This window comes from Gymnogyps californianus, chromosome 7, assembly GCF_018139145.2.
Source record: "Gymnogyps californianus isolate 813 chromosome 7, ASM1813914v2, whole genome shotgun sequence".
NCBI lineage: Eukaryota > Metazoa > Chordata > Aves > Accipitriformes > Cathartidae > Gymnogyps > Gymnogyps californianus.
The window spans coordinates 39549894-39572534 of NC_059477.1; the positions used below are offsets into that span (position 1 = coordinate 39549894).

At 37.1% G+C, this 22641-nt stretch overlaps 1 protein-coding gene across 1 annotated transcript in view; it reads left to right on the top strand.

Moving 5' to 3' along the window:
- ARHGAP15 (Rho GTPase activating protein 15) overlaps window positions 1-22641 on the top strand; it is a 312415-nt gene that overhangs the window by 177520 nt on the left and 112254 nt on the right. Inside the window, exon 9 of the mRNA XM_050899944.1 lies at window positions 6653-6751. Coding sequence (XP_050755901.1) covers window positions 6653-6751 — 99 coding nt within the window. The remainder of the gene's footprint in view (window positions 1-6652; window positions 6752-22641) is intronic.

Genomic DNA, 22641 nt, shown 5'->3' on the forward strand with positions numbered 1-22641 from the left:
TAATTACTCCGATGCAGTGGCACTGTAGGTGCTGTGAAAACCTTCACTTTTCATCAAGTGCTATTCATATTTGCCAGGGGCACTATAAAGCTCTCAAATCTATATTGATTTTTTACGTTGTATGTCACATTGGAACCAAAACTCCAATAAATTTAACACGTAAATTATAGTCATGAGTAAATACATTTTAAGGTGGTAAGTTCACTTAAACACAGTTCTGGGCTCTGTTAGTCACTGATGTGTACACACTTGGCCAGAAGACTCGACACATATCTCCGCATTAACCAAATTTGGGAATACAGGCTTCAAAATTAAATAGCAGTTTGATCTCCTGGGGTACTTTGTTCTGCCAACACTGTTACCAGAAAATCTAGAAATTATGTGATTATCTTTTAACTCCTAACAAAACTTTGTTTATGTAGAATGTAGCAAATATCCATGTAGTAAATAAAGTAGTTCGTTAACAAAAGAGAAGAATAAGAAGTAGGAGGATAATAATCAGACAAGGGAATGTAGCAGACCAACGTGTAAATGTTAGTTGCATGTTGGTCTGAAAATGAAGACATGCTGACGCTTTACATGACAAAAAGTTATTTTTGTCATGGCTGTCCCATTTGCTTTCTAGTCCTTTGCGTAAAAGAAGCCAGAATGGGAACAGCACATTGGCTCCATTCATTGTGATGGGCTGGTGACTGGGGCTTTTCACGCTCCAGCGAGAGCTCTAATGAAGATCATCAGTCCTTCTCGTTCCGTCTCACTCATGCTTACACAACATATCTTTGGTCTAGAAGCATTTTGAACTGTTTCTGAGATGATGTGTAACACAGTATTTTTGCATAATGTGTATGTGTCTATATGCACACTTATGTTCATATATATCCACACATGCACACAAACCTAGAAACAGTAAATAGGAAGCATGTTCCATGTCTGCCATTTTAACAGAGTTATTTTGAGAATAACTGTTCAAATTTATATGCTAGGGCAGGGGTCCTCAGTTCCTCGGGATTGAAATATTCTCAGAATTTACAGAATCTGCACTAATATGCTAGAAAAATAATATATAAATCTTCTCTTTTAAAACTACTTTATAGTCTATAATTGAACTTTGATCTTTATGTTTGAGCTTTGTCATGATTTAATATTACCCAAAATGAATTGCCAACCTTCAACTCGATATTGGCCTGCTAACTTCCTGATTTCTGAGCCTTTCTAGCCCACAAGAAAAAAAATGTTTCTGTGAAACCATGATTTTAAAGCTATGGTGGTTGTGTTGGTAACAGACTATCACAAAATACACTTTCAGTAAATGGTAAAAAAGCATGAATAACAACTTAACATAAATGACACTGTGGGAAATGAGGAAAATGCAGCTATGCAGCGGGCAAGAAATTAATCTAGTTTTTTTGGAGGTGGATTTTCTTTTCCCAAAAGCTAGACACCGAAGGAACTTCACAGAATTTATTTCGTAAGTTAAGTTAAGGCAAAACCCAAAACAGTATAAAAATTGGAATGCTTACAACTGTTCCAAGATGAAAATAAAAGCCACTCAATTGCTAGTGAAAGGAACTAGCTGTGATTTGGCTTGATAGCCTATAGAACAGGGCTCAGCATATGTTGGTGGTTGTGCAGATAGCAGCACAGAGATCACCAACCATTTTATTTCCAGACAAGGGAAAACATCTTTATTGTCTCATATGTCTCAACGGACCTTGGAGTTGTTCAACGTAATGAGTGTAATGCTCATGAGAAGTCCAAAAAAGTAGATTAAGACCTACCTTTGGTGTGTTCTGTAATTCTTCTGGGTTATGCAGGAATTTAGCAAGTGATCTGGTGCCCATAATAGCTTAGGGAAAGTTAGGAAATGTTTCCTTTTACTTGCAAGGACAGTGGGTCACAAGGGTATTTCTTTCTTTCTTTGACCACTACATGGACATTTGGAAGTATGTTTCCCAAACCCTGTGGATGGCCAAACACTGGACAAAGTCATTTTTTTTCCTTTGTCATGATGAAAGAGACCAGTGCCTGTAATACTCTCTATTTTCCCTTTTTCTGAGAATGTGAAACAAATCTGGCAGCTCATATGCCACTTAATAGTAACTGTTCACAAATGTAATTTTTTTTAAATTGATGACCACCACAGATCAACGATATATAGTAAATCTCCAAGTTAAACGGACTGGCAAGATTCCCAGCTAGCATAAATCAGGGGAGCTCCATTGACAACCTCACTGACTTCAGTCAGCTGAGGACCTGGCCCACTTATTGTAAAAGCGTCGTGGCATTATTTGGAGGCCCAGTCTGGGTTCAGCATCATTTTAATGTCTGACTTAATATGTCTGACTCTACAGACTGAGCAGCTAAAAGAAGTCACCTTTCTGAATATGGCCCTTTCCAACCACATCCCTTCCCCCTCCAAAAAATTCACTGCTGTTCTGTCCCTCTCTCTGTACATTCCTCTCTTATTTTGCCTTTTCGTTCTCTTTCCCCCTTTTCCCTCCCAACATTCAAACAGATATAAAGAAAACAATGTAGATGTTGATACAAAGCTCTGGTAGTCCAACAGTTCAAATCCAGATGTAGCAGAGTTAACTCTGTTCCTGGAAGGCACTGAATTACTTAGATATAATTCACGTTTCTAAAAACTTGGGCACTACACCGTTATACCTTCTCCTCTCGTGTCAGGATTTGAGCTTCTCCCTGAGAAATGGGAATATTAGCCATGCCCTTCCCTGTTTTTTTAATAAAAAACACTGAAGTATGAGTTCCTTCCAAGTGTGGCCACATCTCATCCATGCACACCAAAAACAGTTAAACAATGACATTCTCAGTGAGGATGTGGCTTTAGTGATTTTGTTTTAATTGTTTCTTTTCCAGAAGTATTGTCTCCCATAGACTAGATTTCTGCAGCTCGGAATTAGTGGCTTTGCTGCAGCCTGCGAGAGCTACTCAAAAAAAGTAGCTCTGTCAGGCTCAGGGAAAACTTGAAGCTCACCAGAACGAGCAATTCATTGCAGCTGTAATCATCATTTTATATTATACAACTTGCGAATGTCCATTCCCTCCTCTTCTGGTGTCTCATTTTATATCCATGTGCAAAGCTGTCACGCACCCCACCATCTTAAATAGAAAGTTTAATGCGCAGATATCAGGGATGTGTAATGTAAACCATACCGCCAAACATATTATGAATATATTGCTCTTCTTAAAAATGCTTGTTGGTTTTTCATACTACAGTATTGACTAACTGTCTGTGTTTGATGTATGGTTTACCAGCCTGATGTAGACTTATGGTTAGAGCTTAACTTGTTAGTTCTGCTTTTGCAGCCAATTCAGAATAACTACAGATGCCCCAAGATATTAAAATTGACTGCTCAAATGGACTCAGTGTGGGAGTTTCATTGGTTTTAAATTGATAACAGCTGAAAGAGTGAATGATTAAAGCTGTATATGGGCATAGTATGCAGCTCCTTTGTACAAGCTCTTGTGAACAGAATCCACTGTATGGGAATTGCCTTTGTTCTAATAAAAGATATTTCTGAACAATTGTTAGTTTAAATTTTTAAATGATGAAACAAGAGCATTTCAGGAGCCTATAGAGGAAATAATTCCTGAGAAACTGGAATAACTCTGAGAAGATAAAGTGGATTTCTATTCAGAGGGGAGCATTTAAAGTTAAGTAGCATTCCATAAGGTGGTAATTGTGTCTATTTCCCAGGCATTTGAGTTAAATAAGCTGGATAGGAAACATAAACTGTCATAACAGGAGGTTAGGAGTGTTGTGTACATCTTTTTTTTTCAAGTCATAAAAAATGAAGTTTTGAAGGGCCTTATCACAAATAAATCAAACAAAGGCTCTTTTGCTTCTTTTATCCCCTTGGGAGCAGTTCTTATTTTTTGAAAAAATGTCCCAGATAGTTTTGCCTTAAACTAGTTTTAAAATGTATATACACACCTATAAAAGAATAAGAAAATAATATTTTAATCTTAGTTACACATAAATCAGATTTACAAAAGTTAGTAATTTGCCATTGTTATAATTTCTTGTTTTCAAAATACTGCACAAACAAATCTTAACTGAGTTTTCCTCAACTATCCCTGTGACCTCTAGGAGTGTAAATATGGCAGTGTAACTACTGCCGTTCCCATGTTTATGTACAGAAACAGATCCAGCAAAAAATCAATTGACTAGAGAGAGTCACAGAGTTTGCGGTTCAGGAGTACCCAGAATTCAGAGTATTTGGATGACTCATGAGATCGTGTACTTATAAATACTCGTGAATTTCTAGAAGGGGAAAAAAAAAATCCAAAGCAGTTGTGTGTCATTGTTTCACCAACAGTTGTTGATGCCCAGCAACCATTAATGCTAATTTGCTGCCCCTTCATTCAAGACAAAAATCCTGAGTGCCTATTTTCTCAAGAAGAGGTGTTTTAAAGCTTAACTGCAGGATACAGAATGTAACTATATCATATACTGAAAGGTATATAAAATGAGGTTAAGCATTTTGCTGAAGATACAGAATCTGCACACAGAAAAGAAGCAATGGACTAGGTGAGAATTGCAAAACAGTTTCCAACCTTTTCAAAATTTCCTCCCAGGAATACCAAGTATTGTGCTTTCATACTGGGCATAGAAAGAGTAACTGCAAAATAATCTTGGAAGTTGGTTATGAAGTGGTTATAACAGAGAAGAGAAGCTGCTGAACACCCATGCATTAATTTTGTTTCAGTTCTTCATGTATTGTCATCTAAACACAGTGCAGTTCTTTGCCTGTTTTGCTTCTGAAATTGTTTACAAATGTCTTTGTCCACCAAATAAGATACATTTTTACTTCTTTTTAACATAATTTACATCGGAGACTATTCCATATTATGCAAAGAATTTGACAGGTCTTTGCTAAAATTTTAAAAAACAATTAAGATGTCAAAAGAGGAAGTGCTAGTACATTTTAATCATAAATCTCTGTATATATAATTACCAGTGAAGGCAGCTATAAATGTTTTATGAAGAAAATGTAACCAGACTGTGCTTTGTCAGAAACATAACCCCAAAACATGTAACAGACTGTTCGCTAATGCTTAACGCCACACATGCACACAACCTTCTTCAGCGTAGTTCTGTGAACCCAGTCCTCCATCCCTTCTGCAGCCAAAACTCCGACTAACTTAAATTCAGGCTTTGATGTACTCTACCAGAATGTAGATCACATGCATTGGGAGGTGCTGGAATAAACTTCCCTGATACATATCAAGAAGTCCAAACCATCCCATGCACCCCACCTTGTTTGCCTGATTGTTCCCTACTCTGGGGTATTAGGAAAGAAAAGGCAATCGAGTTGCTCTTGAAATCTAAGCTTAGTAAGAAATAGTAGTGATTAACGATAGGAAAGCAAAGCTCCTTGCAAAGCAGAAAATAAACAGATGGGGTTTTGCCAGTTAGTGAGAAAAAGGTGCGCTGCTTGGAGGAAGAAGCACTCGAACTGATTACGGTGGAAGATGGTGGGACTGACTGTGGAGGAAATATCCAGTGCCATGGGAGCTGTAGAGGACAGCAGGAGCTCCTGCTGTTCTGCAAGGGAGCGTGCTTGTTGGGTTTGCTGTGCAGAGCCTAGGCTTGTGCTAGCACCCTTCAGCTATCTATACAAAAATTTTCAAAGCCTCTATGCCAATTTCCAAAATGTAGTACTCTGCTGAAATGCTATATGGAGACTGTCTCTTTGGATAAATGATGATAGTACGCTCCTATTGTTTGAGCATTTAGCTGGCTCCTATTGAGTAGTTTATCTCATCTGTTTGATTCATTTTGATTCTAGCTGACAACGTCCCCATTACTGATTGCTCTTTTCATAATTTCTCAAACATATAGAGTGGAAGTGAGGTGGAGGAAGCTAATTAGTAATCTAAAGAGTTTAACCTGCTTATACAAATATGTTTTAAGATCAACACTCAAAGTTGATCAAAACTTTAAAATCATAAAAACTAAAAGGTAGCATTATCTAGTTAAATGATTATTCATCAAAGAAACAACACAAACCACAAGTTAAACTTAGGGTAAGATGCAATCCTCATCAAGAGACATCTAGTACCTTCTATTTTTTAAACAGGTAATTTGATGATTAAAAAAACTCTTGTGAAGATGAGATGAAATTCTAGTAAGTCCTAATGATGCAAAGTAACGAAGCCCTTGCACCCCTACAGTACTCTACGGCAAGAGTGAAACTTTGTACGCGTGGAAGAGACAGGCTACCCAACAATATGAGTTTCAAGGTTGGACCAACAGTTAATATCATGCAGGATTTTGGATTCAGCAAGATACGGACCTGTATCTCTAGAATGGCCTTCGCTTTTTATGGCAGGTCCAAGCAAAATGCAGAGACCTTCAAGCCTTAGAAAGGTCAAGGTCAATGTGTAAATGGCAATTGAAACCTGAAGCCAGGGGGAAGTATCCAAGTGCTACAGGCAGCAGATATTGAGAGATTTGGTTCTATGGCAGAAGTTAATGACAACTAGGACTCAAAAAGGATTTGTTTCCAACTTTGTCTGCTCATCTTTGATAACTAAGTTTTTAATTAATATGCAAGTTCAGAAGAGAGAAAAATCCCACTACTAATAATAAGCCTTAATGTATTTTCCTCTTTTTTCCCAAATGTAGATCAAATTTTTGGCTCCCATTTGCACTTGGTTTGTGAGCATGAGAAATCTACAGTCCCCCAGTTTGTAAGACTGTGTATAAAAGCTGTTGAAAAAAGAGGTGAGTATGTTAATATTTAAAACTATTTTTTTTCTCTATTAGTAATCAAAACTTTAACCTTGTAACTCTGCTTGAATTGCCAGGGTAGGCAGGCAGTTCAATTTATAATATAGTTTTGAACTGAACTATATCACATTCTGTATCTTCATTTTCTTTATATGATAAGACACTAATAGGACCCATTCATGCTCATTATTCCTTATATTTTGTTTGACATGTTGTTGTTTTAGCCTTTCTCTGGGTAAGCAAATGCTAAACATCAATAAAATGTCAGTAACTTTCATTCTGAAGTCTCTGGTGAGTGTAATGCCAATACTTTTTCCTAAGTCCTGAATTGTATTCAACCAAAATAAATGTTATTCTAGACGATATTTTTTTTAATGCGTGCAGGTGTCTTATTTTTACAGTTATTTTAAAAAGCCATAATATTGTAAGAATATTGGAATGAGTATTCATCCTCATTAAAAGTTTCGATTAATAACAAGGTTTTTCATAGTACAAAAAAGATGTACTTAACACCGTTGCCTGCCTTCCTTTCTGCAGAGTGTATCTTCTCTCATTGAAGGTCATTTTCTTTGGAAGGTACATGCGGTAGATGCAGAATCTTAAAATGTATTGTATAAAAATGTGAGGCTTCATCACCATCTGTTACAAGTTTACAACTTGTTCCAGGGATCTGGGGAAACATATATCTTGCAAAAGATAGAAAATTTATTTTCAGAATAAGGCTGGGTGAACCCATTGTCACTGCCATATACTGGAGTCTCAGAACAAGAGAACCAATGAAAAATAAAAAGATACTTAGACCGTTAACCACAAAGGAAAAAGCTATTTTAATTTCATCATTGTTACCTGGTTTTATAGTGAAAGGTGCAATAAAACTACCCTGGAGTTTCGAACTCTGGGAAATTCATGCTTTAATTATACAGCAAAGAGAGCACTGGGATATTATTATTCCCAGAATGATTGGCAGGAAGTCAGAGACTAACAAACTGGAGATCGTTCGGTAGGGGGAGATAGTAGCATTGGTTTTTTGGAGGAAGGCTGGAGGCTGGATAAAGAAAGAGACAAAGAAAGGGGAGAAATGTGTGAAGTGACTATTAATAGAGGAGGAATTGTGAGGAGAAATTCAGAACATGAATAGGAAAGGCAAAGATTAGATTATAAAAATGCCACGCCAAGCAGCACATGTCTAATTGACTGTTTGGTTATGAGCTTAGCACAGGTTCTCCAAAAGATGCACTAGACGTTTCATAGATGTTTTGTGGTATCTGACCACTCCTCAGGAGAAGTGTGGCCAGAGGTCTCTACACTGCTGAACTGTAATAGAAAAATCCAAGAAACCTAATTAGATGTTTATTGTCTGTGTGATTATCAGAGAAATGTTCATGGAAGAAAATGAAAATATCACTGTTTCTTCCAAGGATTTCATCCTTCGGAGTACTGTATTATTATTCTTGTGTTTCCTTCAAACTTGCTGTGACTTAGAGAAGGCTACCCCTTTTCGTTAGTCTAATATGTAAATAAAAGCTAATCATATGGCATGAGATAAAAAATTCATTTTATCACTGTATTTATGAGCTTATATTTGATATACAGTTTTTTCTATTATCATTTTCTTGGATTAAGATGCTTGCGTTTACTCACATTCTATTTACTCAAAGTGTTGTTTTTACTAAGTTCTGGCATAAACTATCTCAGGACAGCAGTAATTTATGTGAAGCTAAGTCCAATGTTTATGCAAGCTTCTGATGACATTTTATACCAGGGTTGGTATTAGGAAGCAGTATGTGGAGGTGCCAAGTCTCCCGGCATGGCTGAGACTCAACAGATCTGAAGCCCTCCTCTTAATGGCCAGATACGCCTCCAGCCAAGATACTCAACTGCAGAGTCATGGGAAATACTTATGTACCAATTATGGGAAAGGCACATTTAATGAAAACTGTATGTTTACTTTCATAGTCTTAGTAAGATGGCCTAGATACTCAGTACAGCTGGCATATTGGCTGTTGTAGAAAAGCTTTTTTTCCTACTTAGAAAATATATCATCTACATACTGTAACTGTACCAAAAATGTTACTTGCGTGCTTCGTTTAAGAGAAAGGATTATTAGGAAAAAAGGCCTTAGGAGACTAACCCTAAATGTTGCTTACAAAACATTCATACTTCGCTGAACTGTTGTGTTCTTATTTATCAGCTCGTGGTTTTAATTATTATTTACCTATTGATTTTCTATTTGTTTTTCTGATTTTTAAAACATTATCACTGTGCACAGAATGAAAGTCTAGCAGTGATCTGAATAAACCATATTAATTAGTACATGTTCCTGTGTAGGTGAGGTTACATACAATAGCCAACTGTAGTAATATTCTCCCATAGATTAAAAATGCAGAGGGTGTCATTAACTGTTGGCAAGATTTCCTGTTTAGTTACACTATTTTTAAATGAATATCTACATTGAAATCAAAGGAATTATTCTGAAATTATTTTGCTGCAACTTAAATCAGATTTTGGTCATTTACGCCCTAGGCTACTGTTTGCTTCACCATTTCAGGACAGAGGTGCTTTATAAGGTTTGGCCTAAAAATTCTCACATCTTAATGCATATTTATCTATCTGACAAGGATTCACTTGTTCAAGAGTGAATTCCATTCTTTCAGCTTCTTTTGCTATTTGTAGTTATTGAAATAGGACTGGGAATCAGAGGGTCTTTCTGCATTTACTCAGCCATCTTGCAGAGCTGGTAGTGGAGTTTAATAAAGGGAATCAATAAAAATGTGCCTGTTCTTGTAAACTTGCAAGGCACATTTAAATTTTTTTTTTTAAGCAAGCTCAGTTTTTCCTTCATTCTTCCTGTATTATTTATTCATTCATAATTTTTGATGAACTTCTTGTCCCAAGTATTTAGCTATACAGACCTGTGCCACTGAAGTCAATAGTATCTAGGCAAAGAGCATTGCACCCTTGGTATCTAGTGCAATATCCTAAATAGAAAAGAACTCCCATGTATATGATGTGACCTGATGAGGATAAAAGAATAATTCTGAACCATGCAATGATCAGATTGAAGAAATACAGTGGCTACTCAAAGATTTTCAACATTTCTTAACTTTCTACTTTCTCAGGGAGTTGGAGGGAAAGTTTTTCATGGAACGGTGTATTCCTTGTTTTTTCCGTGTAGTCTTTTACTTTGGCATCAACACCTACCTTGGATGGACCTCAGGCTTTTCTGGGGCTATCTGTTGACCTGACTTTTTCAATCTGTATTCCACCTTTTTTCTTGTTGCAAAAAGTGTCTGATAGGTAGCCCCAACCCTGAGCTGAGCGGTGCAGCAAGGAAAGCCTGGGACAATCCTTCCAGCGTATTATAACTCACATGCTGCGCAATCCTGCCAAGGGTGGGGCCCATTGCAAGATTTTTGGTGTTTCTAGGCCAGATATTATTTCCAGTCATTTCTTGAGTCGCCTATTTATTTTGTTATCCACGACCCTTTAAAAGTGCTGGCTGTTTTTTTGCATTTTTTTTTTTAATATGTGAAAGGCATGAGTAGAACGCATAAAAAAAATAAAAATATCAGTCTGCATTGTACCTAAACAAAATGCCATCCAGTACTTCTCATGGTAATGTTTTATCGTGTGAAAACAGTCTGATACTAAACTCTTTTCCAGGGATGATCATTTGTCTGTGTGTCTAATGACAGAGTAAATGAACACCCCAAGCAGTGAGTATCCTAAACCTATTGAGGGTATCCAGTGTAGTTTAGGTTTTGTAAAGAAATACAGTACTAATGCTCCAGGGAAATATAATTTAACTTTCATCTCTCTTGAAACGTCCTTCATTTTCTTCCTCCATTCCCAAATCCAAGTTAGTGTTCTCAAATCAGCCTAAATGACTCGAAAAATGACACTGCAGGCAGCCAGGCTGATGATTACAGGTACCATTTCCATTCTAAACGGGACATTGCCGACATTGTTTTCTGTTGCTTTTCTTGGAGCACAGGATGCTCTGACAGGAATGATACACAAAATTACATATTTGATTCAATGCCTAAAAGCCACCCTGGGATCCATAACCTTGCTTAAAGATTTAAGAAAGACCTTTAGTCCACTTCTGAGAAGGTTCTTAGCTTAGAAAACTTTATCTTTCAACTTTACTTCTTAGCAGCTGTTATGTTTTTTTGCTGTCGTTTGTTTGACAGGATCCAGTTATAGGTTCCGATGTCTGTTTAAAGAAACAGGGAGGTTGTTGGCTTTAAAATTCCCTTACTGCTTGTGTGTTCAACATTTTCCCAGGCTTTTCTACATAGTTTGCCAAGTAAAGGGACTGACCTTTTGTAGCAAACACTTTTTCATTTCTAAATGCTCACTTTGATTTTTGTCCCATTTTATGCTCATTCCAAACTGTTTACAACCCACTAAAAATGACTGTGAATTATATGTTTGTGTAATGGATTCCTTTTGTGGTCGGAGTGGAATGTTTACTTTGAACAATTAGTTATCTTTGGGCAGATTATAGTGACCTGAAAAAAGAATGGCTAAAATTATTATAGTACCTTAACTATTTCCTTTTGTTATCTTCTCTGTTTGTCCAATGTATTATTTACTGGGTTTCGTTGCTCTGAGCCCCAGTGAACAAATCATGTTAAATAAGAGCAGTGACAAAAAATCCCTGAGCGTAGGGCTCTTGGTTTGGGGGGCTGATCTGCTGGGGTAGGACTGGGTACGTTAGCAAGACTTCAGAAGCCACCATTAGGCACTTGGAGGCTGGCTGTGCGATTTTAAGAAGACATGGTTTTGAAAGAAGTTTTAAGCGCTTGCTCTCTGAAAATCAGATTTCTCAAAGGTGTCCAAAGTTTGACACCCCAAAGCACCTAAAATCAAAACTCAGTTTGGCTTTAGCGTCCATAGCTGCGATTTGATTATGCATCGTATCATCGCAGAAATGCACACACACAAAGTCTCATACCGCAGAATATTCAGTGTGTAAGGAAGAAAATGTCTTTATGGGCAAAGATAAAGTACCTTATGGGATGTAGTAAAGTAATACAGTCATCCCGATGAAGAGAAATGAAGATAAAAATGGTATTTTAAACTACCTCACCTCCCAAATGCCATGCTGCCCTGTGACAGAAGGTTGTGTCCCTTTCATCAGTTTTATCTCTTAATCTAAAAGCTAAAGTGCAGCTAAAAGCACTTTAAAACCTATTTATAAAAAAAAAAAAAAGAAAAGAAAAAGAAAGTGATATTTCATTACCTTCTAAATCATATACCGCTTAAAAGGTAGTCAGTATTCTGGTAGAAAGTTTACATAGAGGAGAGTTCACTTATCTCAAGGAGTTAAGCAAAGAGGAAATGAGTTTTAAAAATATAAAGTATTGTGAATATATTTATATAGCTAGGAAAAAATGAGTTTTTAAAACAGTTTAATGCTATCTCATTTTCTAATGGAAGAAAACACTGCAGGAGAATCAAAAAAAAAATCCCAAACACCTCCTAAAGTTGATGACTCCCATGCCGGGATCGCTATCTTTGGTATGGTGTAGTTAGTAGATTATAGGAGCACAGTGAGGACGGCAGAAGACATGAGGCCTGTGCAGCCAAGGTATGTATTAATAGCCACTATATACAAACTCTAGCAGCTTCTATCCCTATATGTATTGTAATACTCCATATTATTAGATTTGTGTTCAGCGACTTAGTCCTCCAGATCGTATTTAGCTTAAGCGATTTTTTTTTTTATGTATTTGGTTCTCAAAAAGAATTCATTCCCATTCCTGAGGACCTGAAGAAGGCAGTGAGAAAGTACAGGGTAGTTTTGCCAGAGTATGCTCACCACCATCTTTGAGCTTCCATTAAATGTGCAGTGTTCCTGGGCTACTTCCCAGCACGGTTAGACCAAAGCCATCAGCCAGTGGCATAAAGGATTTGTTCTGGCAAGGTTTCCTTGAGAAGAAGGGAAACCTCAGGAGACCGACCTATCCTGTGCAGTTTTATATTTCTGTCTGAGTGCAGGATTATTCACCAACAGCACTTGGCCCCTGAACAACCGCTGAAATGTATTTCATTTGTGTTTTCTCTCTGTCGTATCTTTTAGCATATTTCTGTCCTCAGAGCAAGAAATTGTTCATGAATAGCAGTTTGTTTCCTACAAGCTCATTCACTGATTTTCAATACTTATTTTCCTCTGGAAAGGTATTTTCCAAACTTTTTTTCCTTCTCCCAGGCCTACACATGCTTCCTTGCTTACTCTGATATAATTTTACATACTGTTTCCAGTGGCTTTAGAATTCAGTACCCTGAAAGTACAGAGATCATATTGCTCCACCAAATGATCTGAGCTCCCAGTTCTGCTAATTTTGTACTGTTCATTCTTTCCCACTTTGGGATAATCTATTATGCTTGGATCCAGGCACGCACTAAAAGCTAATACTTTCATGAAGAATGTGCAATTTGTACTGTTTAGCTTGTGATGAGATTCCTGAAGTCTTTTATGATTCTATCTTCTTCCAAGGAGGCTTCTGCTCCCAACTTTTATATGCAATGAATTTAAAAAAAAAAAAGAAAAAAAAAAGGAAACAAAACAAACTGATAGGAAAAAAAAAATTACACACACACAAAAATATCCAGCAGTTCAGCAGATAAAGCCTTTTTCCAGGGAATTCTAGTGGGCTGAAGAAAACTGTTTCTGAGGGCATTGAACTATGTTTACTTTAAAGTGGCCAACAAGCATAAACTTAAACGTACAGATGAATGCAATATAAAACAACAAAGTTCTGAGAAAAGCCCTTGCAAGTTTGTGATTTAAAATGTTTTGGGCTCTTTTTTTTTTTTTTTTAATTCTTCTTTTGAGTTGAAATTAAGAGTGGTTGAATTTAGTGCAAACATATTGGCAAGCTTTCCTCACCCATTTCTGTCTTCAGGCTCAGGCAATCCCACTATAGCCACCTTTCTTAGAGTAAGAGCCAGTTAATAGCGTTGTGCAAGGTCCAAGTCAGAATTGGCTCTGAAGGGTATTCACTCTGGGGCCTCTGTGTCTGCTAGAAAGCCACATTCTGAGTTAGAAAAAATATCAAGAAGTGTCAACAGGAAACATCACAGAAGGGCATACAAGACAAATTAGAGAAAAGGAGACAACAGCAGGGGGGGGAGGAAAAAAAAGAATAGAAGCCTTGCAATGACAATGCACAAAAGGGAGAATAAATATATATTTAAAAAATTTGAAAGCGGAGACTGTAAGCTAGTTAGAAGAAGAAAAAGCCGTAAAAAAGGCAGGCATTTGAACCAGTTGCCGTCTTTGTCATAGTTACCTGATACCTGTTTCATTGATTAGTCTGTTCCAGAGAAATGTATCCATTTCTATGAAAAAAAGGGGGATTTGTATTTTAAGCCTTGCCAGTAACAACAAGCAGACACTCAGTGTGCACCAGAGTAACATTTACAATGCCTGGGCCAAATTCATGCCTTGTGTAATTTTATTGCTTTTACTGGAATTACACCAGAGATGAGTTTGGCCTTTTGCCTTTTTCTAGCATTGTATAATATATCTATTAGTGAACATGTAGAAGGAAACGGGGCATTTTGTCTTTAGAATTTTCCATAAAATCTTTTTCAATAGGCTTAATAAATAAAATAAACCACTTAACCTATGAAATAAAAAAGAATCAAACAACATTTTCTAGATATTAAAATAATGTTAATATACTTTGTAAATCAAGTGGTTGACATTTGTACACGCTCAAACAAAAAGTCTAGAGAAATTTAAAGCCTGCTGACTGTCTCTGTTGCTTACTCTGTGCCAAAGAGAAAATGAAGGTCCTGACATGCCCCCTGGTCAGAGTCAGATTCAGGGAAGCTCACACATGAGGGTATCCACCTCCTAGCCATGAAAAAGATAAAAAGATAGACACAAAAATCCTCTCTTTTCCTCCTGAATAAACCGAGGATGTGAGGCACTATGCCCTAGTACAGTACACATGCCATCACAGACAAGGAGCTGGCAGTATTTCCACTGCAAACCCCACTTAGTCAGACTTTACAGTTCAGCCATTAATAGAACACTTTGGGCTAACACTTGACAAAATGAGTCTTGGCCTAGAGGAGATGTTCACACACACACACACACACAAAAAAAAAAGTTAAGTCCATTAAGTTCCTGTAGGGAGAAAAAAAAGAGGTAGTTGTAGTTTCAGATTCTTTCAACATCCCTGTTGCTTAAAAATAAAGTTAAGGTTTTTAACTAAAATTATGAAGGCATAATTCCACAATGTAGACTAATTGCTTTTCCTGTGGAAAAAAAATAAATTACAACTACACTATATTTTTTTCAAAAAAGTTTTACAGCAATAAAAGAAAACACATAAAAAAAAGTTTTGCTGTCTGTATGCAACACTATGGGGTCAGTTTAAAAAACCCTGTCTGCTTTTTTCTGCCTGCAATTCAAGAGAGCAAATAACTGCAGTTGTATTTTATTACTTCAATTATTTGCTGTAGCAGCTTGTGTTACATCAATGTTTTAACCATATAATATAGCAGTCTAATGGGATTGATACCTAAGTGAGAAATTGTACCAACAGAAAGCTTCAGGAGCAAGGCAGAGGGCAAAGTAGGAGGGCAGCTTAAAAAGGAGGCTTTATGTTAAGGCTTTCACTTCTTTAAGAGAAGATCTTTTAGCTCATTTTACTCCCCTAAATTTATGAAACCGATATTGTTAGCAATCTAGTAACTGAATTGTCCCTAAATTGGCTACTGCATGATAGACCCCCAAGGAATTAACAAGTCTTTTAAAGATCTCCAGTTGTATATTCGCTTAGCAGATTGTTTTATTATAATCAGGATCCTCATGGATCATGGATGTAATTATATAGCAAAACAACTTCTTTTTGTCTTCACGCAGACAAACAATGCTCCCTGGTTTGGGAGGAATGACATATATGTAAATGAGAGCAAAATGTGGCCATTTTGTTTCATAACACAGCATAACCGTATCACTTGGATCCTGAGCAGTTCCAGCCAGCCTGATCCAGCACTCTCTTCATGATTCCTTCATGCACCGTTTTTTCTGGTGTCAGAGATGATGCATTTCAAGTAATTGAAATTCCCGGGAAACAGATATTGCTATTAGAAACTGCTTTCTCATGTTTATTCTACTTTGTAATGGATATAGGTTATTTCTTTCTATAATTCCTGCTTTACTGATACTAGCCTCTGTCTACCAAAACAGATGGAGATTTCTCTTTAAGGACCTGAATAGATCTACTTTGTGGTCAATGGTTGTTCCTTACAGTTAAGGAAATGCTTCAGTGTTTTGTTGGATCAGGGCCTTAAGCTTTATATATTTGGATCAGAAATGTAAATATCCAGATTTTCTCTAGGGATTTAAAAACAAAGAGCAAGAACTTGTTCAGTTGCCCAGATTACGGGCCATTTACAGGTAGTACTGAGGCTCTTAAAATCACCATGGACCCCTCCAAACCAAGGGTAAGGTGATGGGTCTTCTCTGAGATGGCTTCACTCAGAAAATAAGAAAGTCCTCAAAAGACAGAAAGAGGCTATCCCATGTGTCTTCCCCCCATCTTCCCAGGAAAAATTTCCCCCAACATTTCAAACCATATGTTTAGATTTGTCAGTCCTGAACTGACATGGTGTTATGTGACATAACACACCAAAGTAGCTGCCACCAAATGGCTTTCCTGTGCCAGCAGTAACCACACAATGGTGTTGGAGGTACCACAACTTTTTGTTTACTTAGAAATGAAATAATTTTGATGAGTATATGGTATCAGTTAGCAAGTGTTGAGTTCTTTATGGTGATACTGCTCATGTTGACTTAAATGGAGAACGGATCAGCTCAGAAATCTTTAATAAGAAAAGTTTCTTAGTGTACTTGTAGTGATGCCCTGTGGAGCCACTAGAACTAAAAATCTGTCAGCATACTTGGTAGAAACTTTGTTTCATGGTTCTCTAACTCATATGATTGAGATTAAAGTGAACAAAATCTTGGCACATAGTTTGGCAGTCGAGAAGCATTCCTCTGTTTGTGTGTGGATGTGTGTGTGAGAGAGAGAGACAGAGAGAGGGGGAAATTTAGCAGCCACTCATTTGGTGTTAAATTATCAGGTGTTACATATTTTTAATAAACCTTAGAAGAAAGATAAGATACATCCTCTTCTAATGAAAACTGCTTTCACTTAGCCTATAAACTTAACTTTGAACAAGCTGAGCATCTACTCTAACCACTGAAAACAAAATCATTCAAAATCTCCAGCCCAGCTAAACTGTAAGCCGGACTTGAATCCAAACAGGAAGGTGGAAGATGCTGGCAGGGTGCTCTTTAGGCAGTCAGGTCTTCCTACTTTACCACTAAAACAGAGGAGCTCACAAATCGCTTTAAATAAAGCCCCGATCTATGACCTGCAGGACTATCCTCACAGCAGTGGCTACTCTCTGGTCATAAATAGCACTGATCCAGTGACGGAGCTTTTTGCATAGGAGCACTTCTACCATCACTGAGCAAAGACACAATCTTTTTAGATACTTTGCAAACAGTCGTGATATAGTGATGTTTGCAAAGTATCTGAATTTGCACACTAGAAATTGTTCACAATGGTTTCTTTTATTATCTCTATTTCAGTTGCATTTTTGTATTCTGATATGTCATACGTTAAAAATACAAAGAGCACAGCTTACAGTAAGAGTTTGTGTTAGAAACTTTGCAACTGTCTGGGATGTCTCTATAGTAAATGTCATTAATAATTACCGGAATTTTCACCAAAGAAGGAAATTAGATATGGAAAACACTGTATGCCAACTTCGCCTTTCCAAGCCTTCAGAAATACCAGAGGGTCTGTGTGAACCCTGGTAAAAGGGATGAGATTAGATTTCTACCTTCCTTACATCATTCCATGTCACAGTCAGCATTAAGATACAAAGGCAACGATTCAAATCAAAATTCTTCCCGTAGCTTCAAATTTTAAAATAATTATCTTGCATGAAAATATCAAATGATACTCATACTTATGCATTTACTTCACCCAAAATTCAGCTAACAGATACCCAGTCCATTTTATTGCCAGCAACTAGGTTTTTTTCTTATCAGAATTCAGTATTTTTGTGTATTTCTTGCATGTCTCAGTTATGTTTCAGTTATATTATTTGTATTTCATTGTGATTTTTTTTTTTTTTGCATAGTTTAAAGTAGAAAGCAATTTGTTCCGTTTCAGACTATACTTAAACAACCTCTTTTTAGGAGTTCCTGAGCAATTCATACGCAAGTTTTGTGCTATTTTAATGTAGTATACCACAGTATGCATGTCAAACCATGAAATGAAAACTATGGATTACTTCTGACAATGTAATGAAGTATGAACTAGTCTCTTCAGCTTTGGTACTTAGCACTCTTTGTAACCTAGTTCAGGATTTCTATGGTTTCTGTAGATATCTTGACTACATTTTTTGCTGAATGTTGCTTTGGTGATGGTTCAGATTTTGCCCAAATTAAATGGGGGCAGAAAAAAAGCTTTTAAGTTACCTGAACCTGTTTGGGGACAGTAAATGTAGTGGGAATGACAGGAAAAATAATATATATAACTGCAGAGTCCTGCAGCGCAGATGGCAAAAAAAAGTGGAAAAATATCTAATCATGATAAGTTTGTGTCATATTAAAATTAATGTTTCCTTTTTTTCACATAGTACTGCGTAATGTCACTGTTTCATAACACTAAATATGAATTTTGCAAAACCAAGAAAACTTTGCTCACTTATGGGACTAGAGGTTTATCACACAAAAGAAAGCGTAAGAGCATTCAGTGGGATCCCATGATTTTAATCATTATTGTCTCTTTAAATGTGTGCAAGGTACACTGGGAAAGATATTATTAAAGTTGTCTACGTATATACATATGCACACACACCTTTGTATTGTCACTTTCATATGTTAGACAGATATGCAATGCTAAGAATTCAGTAAGTTGGTGTTAGATAGCCATATGTATACTTATCTTCCAAGAGAGCCTCTGAGTTTTCCACACAGGCATGGACTGTAACACCCAAAGGTGTCTGATAGTGTGCTTTAGACTAAAGAATCTAATTTTTAAATGTTTCCTCCCACTTAAAGATAAAAGGCAAATACAAAGATAGATGCCTACAATATGATATGAATAAGCAAAGACCATTACCAACTGCACATGAGAGCCCGAACTCCATTTTTAGAGCAGGGTTCTGCGCATTCCTTCTGTTAGAAATCCAGAACCGAGCTGGTCTAATTTCTAACTGTAAGAAACAGACCCAGCCTTCTGTGTTATGCAACGAAACAAGTACTGTCAAGTGCCTCGCTGATATTTCTTTAACTGCTGTTGAACCATAACAGTTAAACTCTGCGCTCGCATCCACTCCCCAGCCATGCAGAATAGCTGTAGGAAGTGCCCACAGACGGTTAGGTAGGACCCATTCCTGAAGACAAGATAGATAACCTTGAGACATCTAAGCTTGAACAGAGCATAGCTTCAGGCTTTCCAGTAAAAAAATGGATCCTTTATAGAGAAGAGTATTGGGCCTGTCTGGACTCCTCAACTACCTCTAAAAAGCCAAGGAATGATGGAAGAAACAGTCCTGTGACTTTCAATTTCCATCCTAAATATCCCTATTCCATCCTAAATTTCTTATCCCAGTCACTACCATTAAAAAAAAAATAAATCTCTTTGCCAAACAAAGGCACTACAGTCCAGAAAATGCAAACTCCTTACCCATTTTGGTTGAAGATTATGTGTGCCCAAATGTACAGTTCTTCTGCTTCCATCCTTTAAAAGTCCAATAAGCAGCAATAGTAGTCAGGATGGGGAGGTGACATTACTGAGATCTAATTTAATCTCTCGCTATTGTGAAAGATGGGAAAAGATTTGTCCCTACTGTGCACTAAATTCTCTTTAAAATCAGCATTGGGAGTAAGGGATGTTTGGAGAATTGTATCTGTCCCTTAGCTTTTAACCACAGTTCCTACTGATGTCAGTGGACCTGACCGAAAGTCCTATATAGTCCTAAGAGGAGAGTTAGACCCCCCAAAGTGCAATTTCCCTTAGTGTTCTGATGTTGCTCAAAAAACACAGGCATGATGTTGGTGATGATGGATCCCCAAATGAAGCACAGTTTAACCAAAGTGGGAGGATTTAGCAAAATGCATAAATTTCTTGTATGCTACTGTCTGTAACAGGCAGATCTTCAGCCAGTTTAGTAAGCATAAGTTACAGCTGGCTTTTGCTGGAATAGTTTATGCTCTTGACCCTCCTCAGTTGTATAGCCAATAGGGACTTGTCAGGCTACATGTGTTTTTAAACTTCTTTCAGCTAAATCAGAAATCCAAAAGCAAAATACAGCTCTCAGCAGTATCATGTGGAGTTGTGACACTCCCTGGAGGGCTCGGGGTCCATAAACCAATGAATGGATTACAATGAGGCATAAATGTAGTATTTTCATCCATGACAGATATAATCTCGAGCCTGTATTTTTCATGTTACTTAACTCTTTCAGAGAGTAATGTGTGACAGAAAATGTCTTATAATGCACATTGCAGTAAATATCAGTCAAGTATGCTTTATTGCTGAGCTCTACATGTTTCCAGAAGTTAACAGGCACAGCTGGGATATAAGAAATGGCAATGTTGTATATATTTCTTGAACATACAAAATACCTTGGCTCTCTTCTCCCCCACCCTCCACATTACATCCCCAGCTGCTCTGATCATGTCACACAGTGGATGAGTTTTTCCATCGTCAGCTTCTGCTAAAATGATAACCTTTATTCAGGCTTTCATCCTCCCCAAAATAAACTGCATTATCCACATTGTCATCACATTCAAATTAGACTATCACAGCGTATATTGCGTGGCACAGAATAATAGAAATGGTAACTGATGGACGGTGGTAAACTGCCTGTTGGTAGCTGTACCTAGCAGAAAATACTCAGTGCTAGTATTTAACATCTATTGATTTTCCTACAAATCACTCAAATCTCTCTCTACCTGAAATTCCCTTCTGTCAGTCACCATAGTGTCACATGGCCGCTACGCCAGACAGGTAAGAATTGGAAGCTGCACATCTCTGGAGACATAAAGCTGATTATATCCCAAGAGAGTTGCTGGTGAAAGACCATTCAGCTTTTGAAGATTCCTAATACTCCTGAAAGACCTTTTGGTCAAGGAGGAAAAAAAGTATACTTGATAAACTAACAGAGAACCATAGAAATCCTGTTTTATTTCAGATAAATTAAGCATTGGTCAGAATGGACCTACTAACCCATACGTGAGAAGCAGTAACTGCAGCAAATGAGAGCAAATAGGAGCGGTGAAGGAGGTACTAAAAGAGAAAACAAACAAGCAAACAAAAAAGAAATAAACATTCACAAAATTAAATACTAATGTGTTACAGAAAGAGAATGGCTATTTCCAAACATTTGGTAATTTCAGATATTATACTGTGTTGCATAAAGTAAGACAATGTTATTTCCTTTTAAACCGCCATTCCATTTAAACCAGCGAGCTGATGTGTGTACTCGAGGTCTGTATTTGGTCGGGATTTTTCCCCTTTAGCATAAACCTTGTTGATTTAAAAAGTGAACAAAGATGAATCAGGTGGTAAATGTATTCATGTAATCATTTTCATTAATAAGCCATTATAAATAATAGAGGGAAGGTTTTAAGTGTATAATTCTCTGTAGCACAATTGCGATTTTTCCACATCTTCAGCAGTACGTTAATTAGAATCACCTGCATTTTCTTGGGCGGACACCAAATGGATTGCAAACAAAAACAGATTAAAATAGCTGTAGCTCATGGCATACAGATGACAAGATTCACAAAGCGGACAATCAGGCAATGAAAATCTCCTCTTTTGCAAACATTTTTAAAGGAAATTCAGCTCTTGTGAGTCGCTGTAAAAAGACATTTGTAAGTGTTTCGCTGAAAGACTAGAATGGCTTTGTTTCTGATCCCATGATGAGTGAAAGAAATGTTTAAGAAAGATCACTTTACAGAGAGATTCAGACTGAAATGTGATGACTGTGATTCAAGCCAAGCCAAAAATTACAGCTCAGAATTAAAGGGGATGGACGTGGCTTGGGAATCCATTTTCCCACATTCCTGAATCTCAATCATCCCAGCCAATGTTTAAAAGAAAATAGAGTGGAAAGCTATGAGGTCACTTTGTTTAGCTGCAAGAAGTGGAACTATCAGAATGGCAAAAGTATATACTGGAGGTAACGGCAAAATTACAGTGAACATACTGCATGTTCAACGGCTTCATTCAAAAAAAAACAGCTTCCAAGCTCAGTTTTGTTTCTTGTTACAGGGAGCCTTCTGAGTAAGTCTTGTTGTTCCTAGGGCTTTTAAACCATAAACTTCTTGAATGTCAAAGACAGTGCAACACAATAGAGAAGAAGACGAAGGCATAGCAAGCTTGATTTAGGCATTACACAGCAGCCCTGCATAGCAGTGAACTGTGTGCTAGTTTAAATTGCACTTGCTCTGTAGTGTCGCTATCCTTATTTATTTGTATATAAATATCTAAGTGGAAATTCTACCATCAAGTGATATGAAACAGAATAAAGTATATCATCCATCATATTCACTTGTTACTTATTCTCAGTATGTAATGCTCATATTCAGTGTTGTAATTGCTTCCATTAAACAGTTTCTACAGGGTCTTGAAAACAATAAGATCGTAGTCAAGCTTTTCTCCTTTCATTGCATCTTGAAGTTATTACTGCAAGAAAAAATGAGATTCTCTTTTTATGTAGGAATGCCCCTCATCTTCTTGATATTATTGCAGTCAAACATAGAATTCTTTCTTGTTAGCTAATTTCCTAAAGAGAGTCACCAAGCCTCATGTCAGACACCTCCTATA